Source organism: Jaculus jaculus, chromosome 18 (genome assembly GCF_020740685.1).
Source record: "Jaculus jaculus isolate mJacJac1 chromosome 18, mJacJac1.mat.Y.cur, whole genome shotgun sequence".
NCBI lineage: Eukaryota > Metazoa > Chordata > Mammalia > Rodentia > Dipodidae > Jaculus > Jaculus jaculus.
Window position 1 is genome coordinate 49,555,933 of NC_059119.1, and position 16,221 is coordinate 49,572,153.

A 16,221-nucleotide genomic window follows, 5' to 3' on the forward strand; every position below is an offset into this window, starting at 1 on the left:
GACCAATAGGTGGCGCAAGTATCTGGAGTTCAATTGCAGTGGCTGAGGCCCTGGCACATCAATTCTCTCTAAATCAAAAAAAAAATTAAATCAACTATAACTCCCATGTTTTACTGACAGCCATATGTATACACACACACACACACACATATATGAAGACAAAATTGCATAATTGGGGCTGGAGAGATGGCTTAGTGGTAAAGCGCTTGCCTGTGAAGCCTAAGGACCCCGGTTCAAGGCTCAATTCCCCAGTACCCACGTTAGCCAGATGCACAAGGGGGTGCATGCATCTGGAGTTCATTTGCAGTAGCTGGAGACCCTGGCGCGCCCATTCTTTCCCTCCATCTCTCCCTCCCTCCCTCTCTTTCTCTCTCTGCCTCCTTCTCTCTGTTGCTCTCAAATAAATAAAAATAAACAAAAAAAATTTTTAAATGCAGAATTGTTAAGGTGGTAGGAGAATGTAGCTGGACAACAGAAATAGATCCTAAATTCAAAATGATATATTTGCAAGGTGATATAAAACAAAGAAAATTAGGTCGAAAATGAAACCCCACCCTTTCTGGCAGGCTTGGATTTTTGCACCTAAACTGGTTTTCCTCACTGGTTGGGGTATGAATTTGAATCCTTGCATCTCCAGCTGGTGGCACAGACCGTTTGAGGAGGAAATGGGTCACTGGGGTGGGCCCTGAGGTTTGATATCCCCGCCCCACTTCCTGTTTGCTCTCCGCTTCCTGTTGCAGTCTGACCAGCCGGGTTCTTGCTGCTGCGCCTTCCTCAACCATGCACCAAAAGCCAAAATCAGCCCTTTTCTCCCTTACGCTGTTTCCCATTAGATATTTAGTCACAGTGATTAGTAACTAACACCGGAACTGTGTGACTGTGTGCCATTTATTCCCATGATCCACTAGGATTGAGTAAAGTGTTAGCACTGGAAGGATTTTTTTTTTTTTGGTTTTTCAGGGTAGGGTTTTACACTAATCCAGGCTGACCTGAAATTCACTATGTAGTTTCGGGGTGACCTCCAACTCACAGTGATCCTCCAACTTCTGCCTCCTGAGTGCTAGGATTAAACGTGTGTGTCACCACATTTGGCTCTCTTTTAAATTTATTTTTAATTTTTTTAAATATTTTTATTTCATTTATTTTTAATTTATTATTTATTTATTAGAGAAAGAGAGAGAGAGAGAGAATGGGTGCGCTAGGGCCTCCAGCCACTGCAAATGAACTCCAGATACATGTGCCACCTTGTGCATCTTTGGCTCTTTTTTATTTAAAAAGAAATTATTTTTATTTATTTATTTGAGAGAGAGGGAAAGAGGCAGGGAGAGAGAGAGAGAGAAAGAGAATGGGCATGAAAGGGCATCTAGCCACTGCAAACAAACTCCAGATGCATGTGCCATTTTGTACATCTGGCTTACATGGGTCCTGGGGAATCAAATCTGGGTCCTTTGGCTTTGCAGGCAAGTGCCTTAATCACTAAGTCATCTCTCCAGCCCTGGCTCTTTTTTTTTTTTTTTAAATTTTTATTTATCTATTCGAGAGAGAGAGCATGCTGGGTCCTCCAGCCACTGCAAACGAACTCCAAACACATGTGCCACCTTGTACATCTGGCTTATGTGGGTCCTGGAGAATTGAACCTGGGTCCTTTGACTTTGCAGTCAAGTGCCTTAACTGCTAAGCCACCTCTCCAGCTCTGGAAGGCTCTGATTATAAGCTTGAATGTAATACATCTAGAAAAAGAAGCAAGTATTCAGACGGTTATAGGAAAGAAAACTGAAACGGGGTTTCTATCATTCCCAGCGTAGCAGTGAGAGGGAACTTGAGAAGGAGAAGACGTGCCCCTTAAGCACAGCAAGGAAAACAATGCTAGGCATGTGCAGGGCAGGGATATGGTGTTGTAGGAAGCGCTGGCTAGAACCCCCGGGGAAGCAGCCTGGGCTGCAACAGCTAGGCAAGGCTTCAGGAGTGATGAAGACATCAGTCACGAAGATGACCAAGAAGTCTGACAAACCAAACCATGGAGCCTATGATCCTGATGCTTGGGATGTCAAGGCAGGAGGAAAGCACGTTTGAGGCCAGTCTGGGCTGCAGAAGACCCTGTCCAGAAAAGAGAGAAGGGAGAGAGGGAAGGGAGGGAGAAAGAGGGGCTGATTCTAACTTGCTTCTGGAATCTTTGAGGTGTGAGAAGTGAGGGGAAGACATGGGTCGGGCCTGACAGCCTGTCCGGATCCTTCTGACTCGTGTGCCAATGGATGCAGGTGTTCATGGTTGGCTAAAAACGACTGGGATGGGGATCTTAAACTGTGTGCCAGAAAATAACAACTACAAAGCACTTCTGAAAATAATCTTGGATTTCCAAGGAGGGGAGGAAAGAGTTGTTCCCTGCAAGGAAAGCCCTTCTGCCAGATTTGTTTTGTTAAAAACATCACTTGACTTTTGCAATTTCAAGTATGCAGTAAGAAAACCACATGAAGCTTTAATATGAGCAGAATTCAAACACTAGTATCCAAATCGCTGAGTGTGAGAGGGAGCTCAAAGCCTATTAATTAGATCTTTAATCCCTTAATCTCAATAATTAAAATTCTATAACTTGCTAAATATAAGTGCAAAATTCCATGATGAAGGAGAACTGGTATTTTAGTTGTGTTTATTACAGTTCTATTTGGCCGAGTAAGACTCAAATCCTTGGCTGAGAGACAGGTCACAGACAGTTTCCCTCCTGACTGAGTGACTGGAAATATCAGGGCTCATTGTCTAAGATATATATGTGTGTGTGTGTGTGTGTGTGTAAAGCACAGTCACATTTAGAAAAAATGCCCTTTCTCATAGCTGTACCTTTCCAGCCGTTTCAGACTTCTGGAGAGATGGCTTAGTGGTTAAGCACTTGCCTGTGAAGCCTAAGGACCCCGGTTTGAGGCTCGGTTCCCCAGGTCCCACGTTAGCCAGATGCACAAGGGGGTGCACGCGTCTGGAGTTCGTTTGCAGTGGCTGGAAGCCCTGGCGCGCCCATTCTCTCTCTCTCCCTCTATCTGTCTTTCTCTCTGTCGCTCTCAAATAAATAAATAAAAATTAAAAAAAAAATTAAACCTCTGGGGTTGTAGAGATGGCTTAGTGGTTAAGGCACTTGCCTGCAAAGCCTTACGAACTCATGTTTGAATCTCCAGGTTCCAAGTAGCCAGAGGCAAAGGGACGCAAACGCGCAATGTCACACATGCGCACGAGGGGGCGCACATGTCTGGAGTTCATTTGCAGCAGCTGAAAGCCCTGGTGTGCCCATTTGTTCACTCTCAGAATAAGTAATAATAATAATCAAACAATTAAACATCTGGCCTGGGCAGATGGATTAGCGGTTAAGGCCATTGCCAGCAAAGCTAAAGGACCCAGGTTTGATTCCCCAGTACCCACGTGAAGCCAGATGCACAAAGTGACTCATGTGTCTGGAGTTTGTTTTCAGTGGCTGGAGGTGGTGGCGTCCCATTCTCTCTATCTGCCTCTCTCTCAAATAAGTAAATAAAATATTTTAAAAAATGAAACCTCTCAGTTGAGGTGGATTTTTTCTTTTCTTTCTTGGTTAGACAAGGTAGTCACTCGTGTTAATTTGCCTCTCTCTCAGTCCTTTCTAGTGGTATGCAGACTTAGAACATTATTCTTATCTATAGAGCTTCCAGACCACCTTCATCCATCTCACTGAAATTTTTTTCATTCCAGATATAGCCACCATAACCAGAATTAGTGTACATTCAACATTCACAAGGCAAAATACTAGATATTAGGAATAGTGTTAGAAATGGAGGTCTTGGGCTGGAGAGATGGCTTAGCGGTTAAGCGCTTGCCTGTGAAGCCTAAGGACCCTGTTTCGAGGCTTGATTTCCCATCACCCACGTTAGCCAGATGCACAAGGGGGCGCACGCATCTGGAATTCGTCTGCAGTGGCTGGAGGCCCTGGTGCGCCCATTCTCTCTCTCTCTCTGCCTCATTCTCTGTTGCTCTCAAATAAATAAATAAAAATAAACCAAAAAAAAAAATTAAAAAAAATAGAAATGGAGGTCTTTCCACTTGGTTCTAAAGCCAAATGGAATTTCCTGAAATTCTCCCTAAGCACACGTGACTGGTGTGTTCTAGGAGCTAAGGTCTTCCACGAAGAGAACAACAATGGGGAAGCTTCACCACGAAGCTTCAGATGGATCCTTCTCCAAACTTAGGTGTGGAACAATTAATTATCTGGAGAACTTTCGAAATACAGACTCCTGGGGATTTGACTCCAGAAAGTCCAATGCAGCAAATCTGAACTAGGGGCCTATTCATTACACAATTGTCAATCTTAACATATTTCCATGAGATCTGAGGCTATTGGTCCTGGGCCCACACTTAAAGAACTACTGCTCCAGTACTAAACAGAACTAAAACCATCACCTGGACGGTCCACTCTGGTGCTCTTGCTGATCACTAAAGGGCCACAGATGAAGGTTGCCATCAGTGGAAGCAGGTTTCCCTGGGAGCAGTGCCCGTTCCCCTTCCACTATCTACACAATGTTGCCGAAATCCAGGAATCTATGCCTTGGGTGCATGTTGCTAGAGATCCAATCCAGAGTCTCATGCATTCAATGAAAATGCTCTACCAACTGAACTGTATCCACAGCTACTCTAGAAGATACAACCTAAAACCCTGGATACGCACACTTGAGAGTCACCTTGCTTTCAGAAGCCTGGGCAGATCATACAGTTCATGAGCTCCTGCTTAAAGAGGCTCTAATGGTTCTTAACCAACACTGATTCACACTGTAGAATCAGCTCAGGCAGAGATTTTTCTTAGTGGCTGAGGAGGTGAGAAGAGCGATCCAAACTATGAGTACATTTTAATTCGGCCATTTTCCTATTGATGAATATGTAAGTCCTCCCCTAATTTTTCACTAGTATAAAAAATATGAGGGCTGGAAAGATGGGTTAGTGGTTACGGCGTTTGCCTACAAAGCCAAGGGACCTCGGTTTGATTCCCCAGGACCCACGTAAGCCAGATGCACAAGGTGGTGCATGTGTCTGAAGTTTGTTTGCAGCAGCTGGAGGCCCTGGTATATCCATTCTTTCCCTCTCACTGTGTGTCTGTCTCTTTCTTGCTCATGCTTTTTCAAATAAATTAAAAAAATATGAGAAGAAGATCCTGGGCCATATTGCAATACTCTTTCCACTTATGTGGGTATTTCTGAAGAATAAATTATTAGGAAAAGAAATACCAAACCACGTTAAAGGCTGTCATGTTATACAACACCTTAACTTCTGACATTCCAAGTCTCTGAACATCTTCCAAAAGCAGTCTTCTAAAAGAATTCAACACAATGCCAATAATTCCAGCAGGCTCTTGGCCTGATATTTTATAGATTAATTTATGAGCTATAAGGTTCAAATAAAACCAGACAAATATCTTTATTCCTGGTAGTTAATGTGAGCTAGTCGGCTAAGTACCACTTTCTGCTAATACATGGCAGAAAAGAAAATGTTTTTAAAAAGAGAGAAAAGGGCTGGAGAGATGGCTTAGCGGTTAAGCGCTTGCCTGTGAAGCCTAAGGACCCCGGTTCAAGGCTCGGTTCCCCAGGTCCCATGTTAGCCAGATGCACAAGGGGGCGCATGCGTCTGGAGTTCGTTTGCAGAGGCTGGAAGCCCTGGCGCGCCCATTCTCTCTCTCTCCCTCTATCTGTCTTTCTCTCTGTGTCTGTCACTCTCAAATAAATAAATTAAAAAAGATTTTAAAAAAAGAGAGAAAAATTGTGACCACATGCCAAAAATGTGCAATAATTCATCTGTTGTGAAGATGTGTGCTCTATTGGCGTTTTCTCAATTCCTAAAAGAGGCTGTGCAGCCTCCCTCCACAGACCCTCTGACCATCTTTTCAGCAACATTTTGAAGTTCCAAATCCCAATCCACCCTTCTCTAATGTTAGCATGAGCACCACGTTCTCAGAGAAGCCTCTGGACATCTCATGTTCGGGTCAGGGTGCACACTAGATGTTTTCATGGTACCTCAGTCTTCCCTCTGAACTCTATATCCGTGAGGGTGAATATACATTTAACCATCCTCCGCCTCACTACTCTGGAAGTTATAAAAGATCAACAAGTAGGTCTGTATCTCATTTTAAAATATATTTTAGGGCTGGAGAGATGGCGTAGTGGTTAAGCGCTTGCCTGTGAAGCCTAAGGACCCTGGTTCGAGGCTCGGTTCCCCAGGACCCACATTAGCTAGATGCACAAGGGGGCATACATGTCTGGAGTTTGTTTGCAGTGGCTGGAAGCCCTGGCGCGCCCATTCCCTCTCTCTCTATCTGCCTCTTTCTCTGTCTGTCACTCTCAAATAAATAAATAAAAATAAACCAAAAAAATTTAAAATATATTTTATTTATTTATTTGAGAGAGAAAGAGGTAGACAGAGAGAGACAATGGGCATGCCAGGGCCTCCACCCACTGCAAATAAATTTTAGATGCATGTGTCCCCTTGTGCATCTGGCTTACGTGGGTCCTGGAGACTCCATCTGGGATCCTTTGGCTTTGCAGGCAAGCACCTTAACCACTAAGGCATCTCTCCAGCCCCTATATCTCTTTTTAAAAAATATATTTATTTAGTTTGAGAGAGAGAAAAGAATGCATGTGCCAGAGCCTCTAGCCACTGATAATAAACTCCAGATGCATGTGCTACATTGTGCATCTGGTTTATGTGGGTTTTGGGGAATCAAACCTGGTTCCTTAGGGTTTGCAGGCAAGCGCTTTAGCCACTAAGCCATATGTCCAGCCCTATATCTCTTTTAATTAATGTTTTACCAGAGCCTATAGCTAAATGTCTGGCTTGTAGCTGAAATGCAGTAAACACACACACACACACAGAGAGAGAGAGAGAGAGAGAGAGAGAGAGAGATAAACTATGAAACAATGAGATTAGAAACAATTTTTTTTAGTTCATTCTTCCTACAAAACAGAGTTATCATTTATAGAAAAACACACAAGTAAATATGACAACTTTCAAGGCTAGTTAGCATGAAACTACAAATTGTAGGGGCATGATTGGAACACAATTGTATTTCCATGCTCTGGCATTTGGATTCAGTACTCCGTACCTGTTTTTGTAAGTTAAACGAACAGTCCTTGTGCCCTCACATTTCCCAGGTTGCTGTTCTTTGGAAGCTTGTTCCCATTTAGAAATAATGTCACAAATCTAGAAAGGAAGCAAAGAGCTGAGATTCACAGGACTTTTAAAGATGAACTTTTTTTTTTTACAAACAGGCATACCTATAGATTGAAACTTTTCAATTAATATGAGCAAACCAAAGGCATGAAGAATTTCATTTGTTTCTGTGTAGCTCTGAGCTTAGGATTTAATTATGCATTGTTCTTTGGTTCACTTGCCTTTTGGACACACATTAACTCTGGACTGTGTCCATGAATGTTGTTTTTTTTTTCTCAGAAAGGAATGCAAGATGGCACAAGACTAGAAACAAGAAGATTCCAGAGATTTTTTTTTGTTCATGATGTGGTCACTGAAGGGGCAATTTTTTTTCACCTTCTAAATTTACAAAGGTTGTAATAGCAAATTATACCTAGGAAATCTAAATCACAAGCCAAGGAAAGTTCTAGACCTAGTTCTAGATGTTCAGTTTAGGGGAAATCTTTTGCCCCCTGTAGACTGCTGGTTCCTCATTTGCAAAATAAGTAGACTGTTTCTCTAAGGTCTCTTGTGGTTTAATGATTTTTTTGTTTTTTAATTTCTAATTGTTGCACTCACTCTACGGAAAACTTCATTGGAGTCATTTTATGACAAAGTGCAAAAGATTGTGTAAAATATCTTAAAGTTTGGGCTGGAGAGATGGCTTAGCGGTTAAGCGCTTGCCTGTGAAGCCTAAGGACCCCGGTTCGAGGCTTGGTTCCCCAGGTCCCACGTTAGCCAGATGCACAAGGGGGCGCACGCGTCTGGAGTTCGTTTGCAGAGGCTGGAGGCCCTGGCGCGCCCATTCTCTCTCTCTCCCTCTCTCTGTCTTTCTCTCTGTGTCTGTTGCTCTCAAATAAATAAATTTAAAAAAATGAAAAAAAAATATCTTAAAGTTTTTTCCATAGGTCTATTTTCTACCCATCCTTTAGATGTAGTTCAGACACTCCCTAGCTCTTAATGCTGAGATTTAGCCCTGTGCGAAGGTCACAGCCTTCTCAAAGCATTGCCACTTCAGTGTTAGCCAAGGTCACTGGAGTACACCTTTGTTCTTCCCTAAGAAGACTACAAGCTCACTGCAGAAGAAGTCACGGCTGGTCTCCCTGTATTCTACATGGGACCAGTCCAACACTTGGAACTCTGAAAACAGTTGCACAATATTGATGGAAGAATGGGAAAAACAGAGAGTAAAGCCAAGCTTTTCAAAGCTTCCACACATCCTCATTCTTACTCCCCTAGTATTTAGAGCATTATTACCATTATATTTCTTTTTCATCTTTCAACAAAGAGCAGATAGGTGCACAGATTGGATATTAAAAATTCTACAGCTTTGCCAAAATCCTGAAACTTAGTTTCTAAAAATATTTTTTAAAAACATTCTATTTATTTATTTATTTAAGAGAGAAAGAGAGTGAGAAAGAGAGAGAGAGAGAGGAAGAGACAGATAGGAATAGAATGGGTGTGCCAGGGCCTCCAGCTGCTATAAATGAACTTCAGATGCGTGCGCTACCTGGCTTATGTGGGTCCTGGGGACTTAAATGGGGGTCCTTTGGATTTGAAGGCAAGTACCTTAACCACTAAGCCATTACAGACCCAACTTTTTTTTCCAACTTTTTTTTTTAATTGTGAAGATCAGATTGCTTAAATATTTGGAAAATTCCTGAACTAAACTTGCAAGTAGCTAGTTTTGGTATTTGTCACCTTGATGTTGCCTTGGAGACAATGCTCGAGGTCTCTGCCAGAAGGATCATCGGTGAACAACGCAAATCCAGACTGGGCTGGCTTCCTCATCCCGGTGTCCTGGTTCAGAGTATTCAAAAACTCTTCCACTGTGGTGGATGCATCAAACCCAACTACCTAGACAGAAACAGCAAAACATTCTCAATAAAAAAAGTGTACTCAGGGCTGGAGATATGGCTTAGCAGTTAAGGCGCTTGCCTGCCTTTGAAGCCCAAAGACTCAGGTTTGATTCCCAGGACCCACAGAAGCCAGACGCACAAGGTAGCACATGCATCTGGAGTTTGTTTGCAGTGACTAGATATCCTGGCCTGCCCATCCTCTCTCTCTCTTTATCTATCTGCCTCTTTCTTTCTCTTCAAATAAATAAATAAAAAGCATATACTTTTTTTATTTTTTTGAGGTAGGGTCTCACTGTGGCCCAGGCTGACCTAGAATTCACTATGTAGTCTCAGGGTGGCCTTGAACTCATGGCGATCCTCCTACCTCTGCCTCCCGAGTGCTGGGATTAAAGGTGTGCACCACCATGCCCGGCCCTTAAAAAGCATGTGCTTTTCAAATAGATTTTAGGGGAAACACATTTCTCTGGGTTCTTTAGCTATTTCTCTTAAAACTCTGATAGACAGAATTAACCAGGCTGGGCTGGAAAGATATCTTAGTGGTTAAGATGCTTGCCTGCAAAGCCTAAGAACTAATGCACACATCTCCAGGTCCCACATAGCCAGACACAGTGGCTCAAGCATGCAATGTCGCCCATCTGCCAAAAGGGGGTGCATGTGTCTGGTTTGTTGGCAGCAGCTAAAGGTCCAGGTGTGCCCATTCTCTCCCTCCCTCCCTTCCTCCCTCCCTCCCTCCCTCCCTCTCTCTCTCTCTCTCTCTCTCTCTCTCTATCGGCTACTTCAGCAGTCAGTTTGCTATAAGAATTTATCAATACTAGCTTTAGCCAACAGACATGAATTTAAAACCTCAAGACCACTCCACAGCTGCAAATACCTGAGATATTATGTTTACCCACTAGAAGTAAACCAAGAGCCAGGTGTGGTGGTGCGCACCTTGAATCCCAGCACCCAGGAGGCAGAGGTAGGACGATCATTACCCGATTGAGGCCAACCTAAGACCACATAGTGAATTCCAGATTGGCTTGGGCTAGAGTGAGAGCCCACCCCAGAAAAACAAACAAACACAAGTAATCCAAGAAGTATAGCCCAATGTGTAATCGTTATGCAAATGAAAGAGAATAAATGGGAGTTGTGTCTAAGTAAATGAGCATCTTTGTGTGTGTAATGTTTATTTCTTTACTAGGAAGAGCCTGCGTTCTGTGGGTGAAAAGCTTTGGCTACCTGGTGGTAACAAGTCATGTTACTTCAGGAAAAACAAAAACAAAACAAATAATAAAATAATGAGCATCCAAGTTGGAGCAGTGGGAAGCCTGGGGGCGTGTGCCCAGGTAATTCCTGAGCTCTGAAGTTTCTAAAAGAGACGGGCAGGGCTATATACTCAGTGTTAGTCATCACTGCCTTACCTAGCAGGACCAAAGGGTTTTTGATTTGTTCAGTACGAATTTGTTTTAGTATCTGTCTCTCTCTCTCTCTTGGCAAAATGGTTGCAAAACTCGGCTGTTTTGGTAGATGTGATCTTGCAGTTTTCTCACTGGCTGCTGCTGACTAAGTCAGGCAGGTCTCTTCAACTTCCCTGAGGCCACCCATGGCTCAGCATGCCTTCCCTAGGGTGACAGGCAGACTCACCTGATATATCCCATTCATGAAGTGCACAGGTATGCTGAAAGGCAAGGAATGGTGGTAAGGGTTCCGCAGGAGGGTTGAAAGAATTTCCATCCTCGAGGGTCTTGCCTCCCGATCCCCGTTTTGTTGGGTTCTTTCTACACATCGCTGGCAGTAAATGGCATATTTTCCAAATTCTGTCCTGTGACACAAAAGGTAAGATAAAAGGCTAATAATGAATTTAATGAAGATAATCTAATGCATCTAACCACTAAGAAAACTCCCCTTCTTTATTGCTGGAACCTAGGACGCTAACTTTCACAGTAATTCTTCTTTCCAAGTGACACTATTCAACTGTTGTATTTTTTCCCCCACAATCCAGTTTCTTTTCTTTGACAACTAACATCCCAACAAAGTTTTTTTCCATCTTTCTCTATTCTACAAACTGAATTTTAAATTAACAGTTATAATAGTCCATATATAGTTATATTAAAAAGTCTAGAGAAAATAATCGTATAAAGAATACTCCAGGGGGGCTGAAGAGATGGCTTAGCAGTTAAGTGCTTGCCTGTGAAGCCTGAGGACCCTGGTTAGAGGCTGGATTTCCCAGGACCCACATTAGCCAGATGCACAAGGGATGCACGCGCCTGGAGTTTGTTTGCAGTGGCTGGAGGCCCTGGCATACCCATTCTCTCTATATATCTGCTTCTTTCTCTCTCAATCTGTCACTCTCAAATAAATAAATAAAAATAAAGTTAAAAGTTTAAAAAAAGAATACTCCAGGGCTGGAGAGATGGCTTAGCGGTTAAGGCACTTGCCTGTGAAGCCTAAGGACCCAGGTTCAATTCTCCACGTCCCACGTAAGCCAGATGCACATGTGATACATGTGTCTGGAGTTCATTTGCAGTGGCTAGAGGCCCTGGTGCATCCATTCTCACTTTCTCTCTCTCTCTCTGTCTCTAATAAATCAATAAAATAAATCTTTAAAAAAAAGAATACTCCAGTGTAAGAAAAAAATATGATGCAACAGGGTTCTTGTTTTTTGTTTCTGTTTTATGTTGTAATGTTGGGCATTGAACTCAAGGCCTCCTGCATGCTAAGCCTGAACTCCATCTCTAAGCTACCACCCCAACTGCTCAGAATCCAGAATTCTCTTTTTGAAGAGCATGTAGGTTAATATTTCACTGTTAAGCAAGGTAAGAAAAAAAAAAGAAAGCCTCTTTGCACAAAAATAAAAGTACATTCCTTCTTTATCCTGTAAGATATGCACTTGTTAAAAATGCATTAAGCAAAACCATTAAGGTGGATTTTTCTCTGACCTCATTTGGATATTACATAAAAATTGTATGTAGGGCTAGAGAGGTGGCTTAGCAGTTAAGCGCTTGCCTGTGAAGCCTAAGGACCCCGGTTCGAGGCTCAATTCCCCAGGACCCACGTTAGCCAGATGCACAAGGGTGTGCATGCGTGGCTGGAGGCCCTGGTGTGCCCATTCTCTCTCTCTCTCTCTCTCTCCCTTCCTCTTTCTCTCTCTGTCTGTTGCTCTCAAATAAATAAAATAAAAATTGCATGTAATTTTTGTTTATAAAAAGCAGATTGATAACATATCTAAGTATATTTACATTAAACTACTTTCTAAATAGACCGAATAGTGTCACTCTTTTCAGGGGTCTCCTTAGTGACTGCAATTGTAGTCACAAGACCTTGGTCACAGGCACCCTAGAATATATTATTAACTGCAGGGAATTTTCCAGTTGTTACGAGTTGCTCTTGGTTCTGCTGTGCACATTTGTGCTAGTCACAAAGTCTATTCTAGGTGCCTAACATGAAGCTCTTGGGATGGGGGATATAATTTAATTGCTTGCCTAGCATGCAGAAGTTTCTGGGGTTGATCCCTAGTGCCAGAGAGACAAGCAAATAAAATAACACCCAACATTGGTGGATAAAAATGAACCTGAGTAAACTGGGCTAACTGCCCTTCGTCCCTTTCTAGAAAAAGCCTTTTGGGAGTTGGATTTTTAGTATGTTTTACAAAGGAGTAAAAATTCTGAAGTAATTCAAATACAGTTATAAAAGGAAGACAGGCTATAGGGAAGTCTTTCACATGAACGAACTCCACGTGGATAAACACAGTAGTAGAACAAATTAAGAAAGCAAAACAGCTGCTTTTGTGGAAGGAGCAGCTGTTTGTGCCAAGATGCTGGAATACAGGCAGGCTTATAAGCGTTCTTCGTAGGTTCGGAGCTCTGAGCTGCCGGCCTGAAGGGGTCACTTATCATCACCAAGGCAATACTTCCCAAGCTCTATGTCAGTGATCATGAAGACTGCCTGCCCCGGTATCTGGTTCACACGTCCTTCTGAAAATGTACCTGGCAAGTTATTCAATACTTATGGTTTCCTGTCTGCCTTCGAGGCCACGCAGACAGTGCCCCTGGCTAGTGATCTGCACACCTGGGATCTGCGTTCCTCTTTAGATGAAGCCGGAGGAGCCACAGGAAGGGATGATGGGGAAGGAAGAGCCCGACACAGAGCGCCAAGAGCTGCCAGCCCTGGGCAGAGAGAAGAGTATTAGAGACCGTGCCAGTCACATGGGAGCAGTGTGCCTTAAGCGGGGAGGGGCAGAGAGCAACGGGCTGATGTCAATTCTCTCCACCCCAAAATGGTTTGCTTTATTTCACGTTTTCTTGGAGCATTTACACAATAATGAAAGCATTAAACAAGTTCTATACGGGGTCCAGTGCAGGATCTACTGGTTGTTTCTACTGCCTACAATGAGGTATCAATAGATTTGGCAGTGCTTTCGATAACACGCATGCCATCACCACAGACTTCACTCTTTTTGGTTCATCTGCGTAATCAGTTATTCACTGAAACTTAGACTCGGAGAAAGTGGAATGCAAAACAGTTAAAAATCATATATACAAAAACCCACTTGGGCTGGAGAGATGGCTTAGCGGTTAAGCGCTTGCCTGTGAAGCCTAAGGACCCCGGTTCAAGGCTCGGTTCCCCAGGTCCCACGTTAGCCAGATGCACAAGGGGGCGCACGCGTCTGGAGTTCGTTTGCAGAGGCTGGAAGCCCTGGCGCGCCCATTCTCTCTCTCTCCCTCTATCTGTCTTTCTCTCTGTGTCTGTCGCTCTCAAATAAATAAATAAAAAATTTAAAAAAAAACCCACTTAAACACAGACACACATTTATACATACTCAAAGCAAAGTATAGCTGGGAATGGTGGTGAATGCCTTTGATCCACGCATTTGGAAGGCTGAGGTAGGAGGATCGCTGTGAGTTTCTGGCCAGCCTGAGACTACACAGTGAATTTCATCCAGGTCAGCCTGGGCTAGAGCAAGATTCTACCTCAAAAAAAAAAAAACAACAAAAATTCAGGGGCTGGTTAAGCGCTTGCCTGTGAAGCCTAAGGACCCCATTTCGAGGCTTGGTTCCCCAGGACCCATGTTAGCCAGATGCACAAGGGGGCACATGCATCTGGAGTTCGTTTGCAGTGGCTGGAAGCCTTGGCGCGCCCATTCTCTCTCTCTCTCTTTCTACCTGCCTCTTTCTCTCTCTGTCTGTTGCTCTCAAATAAATAAATAAAAATGAACAAAAATATTTTTAAAAATTCAAAGTATGAAAATACTAACAAAGGTTATCTTTAGTGTTGCATGGCATTTTTCCCTCTCAGCATAACGTGATGTCATCTTAGAGTAGAGAATGCCTTGAATGACAGCTAGATCTGTGGCAGGAGTGATAGAGCTAATGATATTCCCTAGTAGATGGACCAGGGGACAGGACGGTCACAAGACCCTCACTTGGGATTCCTGCCATTTTTCCTTCCTGCCCTCCCTTCAGCTGCAAGTGATCTTGGGAGATCTTTTAATATTTTCCTACATCATTCCTCAGCATACAAGAATCAAAAAATATCTTTGCAGGCTAGAGAGATGGCTTAGCGGTTAAGCGCTTGCCTGTGAAGCCTAAGGACCCTGGTTCAAGGCTTGATTCCCCAGGACCCAATTTAGCCAGATGCACAAGGGGGCGCACGCGTCTGGAGTTCGTTTGCAGTGGCTGGAGGCCCTGGCGCGCCCATTCTCTCTCTCTCTGCCTCTTTCTCTCTCGGTCGCTCTCAAATATAAAAATAAACAAAAAATAATCTTTGGTAGTACTGTGTTTGCTCTTAAAAATTACTTATGTGTGGGCTGGAGAGATGGTTTAGCAGTTAAGGCACTTGCCTGCACAGCCTAAGGACCCAGGTTTGATTCCCCAGGGCCCATTGTAAGACAATGCACAAGGTGGCACACGTATCTGGAGTTCGTATGCCATGGCTAAAAGGCCCTGGTGTGCCCACTTTCTGTCTTTCTCTATCTGTTTCTCTTTCTTTCCCTCTCTCTCTCTCAAATAAATAAATAGTAAATGACATATATATATATTTTAAGTACCATCCGTTACTGCCTGGAATTCCATTAAAAAAAATCATTTAATGAATCTTGGGTTTGAGATGAGGTCAGGATTTTCAACAATTTCCTAAATGACCCTAAAAATATTTCTGCTATCTTACACTACATGCTTATGTGAAGCAGTGTTATCAGGACTGACCATCAGAACATAAAAATGTTAACCAACTCTGAAAAGATTGAGCTTTTTCTCAACATGTGCTGTGTATGGGTGCCGGCACACATGTGTGGGTGTACGTGTGCATGTTTGTGGAGGCCAGAGGGTGACATCGGGCATCTTCCTCAATTGTGCTCCTCTTGATTTTAGAGGGCAGATCTCTCACTGGAGCCGGGAGCTGGCCCACTCGGCCAGTCTAGCTGGCCAGCTTGCCCTGGAGAGGCCCAGCCTCCACCTCCTATGCGCTGGCATCATAGGTGTGAACCGTGTGTGGATGCTGGGGAATGTGAACTCTGGTTCTCAGGAGTGTGAGACAAGCCCATGATCTACCAACTTCCCAGCCCCAAGACTTAATTCTTTATGTAAAATAAATAAGCACAGCTGCTTCACTAGTATGAAAATTTGCTTTCATCTTTAGTAAATGGCAAAAGTATATGATAGCAAATAGTTGTTTAAGAATAAATTTTAGGATGCTTTACTATCATATCAGCAAATGTTTGATTTACATACTTGTTTTATAGACCTATATACCCAGAATGGTGTAAATTTTCTCTGGTGAGAAAGGTTATGAGTGAAAAAATTTTAATGAGTCCTGCAACCAGGATAAGAAATACCTGTTTTGAACTGAGGTTAACAGGGAGTGAACAGAATAATCAAAGATAAAAAGCAGGCACTCATTAAACACAAATGATTACAAAACACCTGTAAAAAATTAACTATGCCAGCAGTTAAAGAAATGCAGGGCTGAAGAGATGGTTTAGTGATTAAGGTGCTTGCCCGTGAACCCTAAGGACTCAGGTTCAATTCCTCATTACCCTCATAAGCCAGATGCACAAGTTGGCACATGCATCTGGAGTTTGTTTGCAGTGGCCAGATGCCCTGGTGTGCCTATTTTTTCTCTCTCAAATAAATAAATTAAATTAAAAAAGAAATGTATCCCACATTAATAGTGAAATGCTACTCTTATACATAATTATGAA

General features: G+C 43.0%; 1 protein-coding gene across 4 annotated transcripts in view; it reads right to left on the bottom strand.

Annotated features, from left to right (window-relative positions):
* Positions 1 to 16,221, bottom strand: part of Plekhh2 (pleckstrin homology, MyTH4 and FERM domain containing H2) — a 132,008-nt gene that overhangs the window by 15,784 nt on the left and 100,003 nt on the right. For all 4 annotated transcript variants that reach the window (XM_045137439.1, XM_045137440.1, XM_045137438.1 and 1 more), the window contains exons 21-24: positions 13,092 to 13,189; positions 10,668 to 10,845; positions 8,887 to 9,042; positions 7,100 to 7,197 (exon numbers count right to left, since the gene is read on the bottom strand). In XM_045137439.1, coding sequence (XP_044993374.1) covers positions 7,100 to 7,197; positions 8,887 to 9,042; positions 10,668 to 10,845; positions 13,092 to 13,189 — 530 coding nt within the window. The remainder of the gene's footprint in view (positions 1 to 7,099; positions 7,198 to 8,886; positions 9,043 to 10,667; positions 10,846 to 13,091; positions 13,190 to 16,221) is intronic.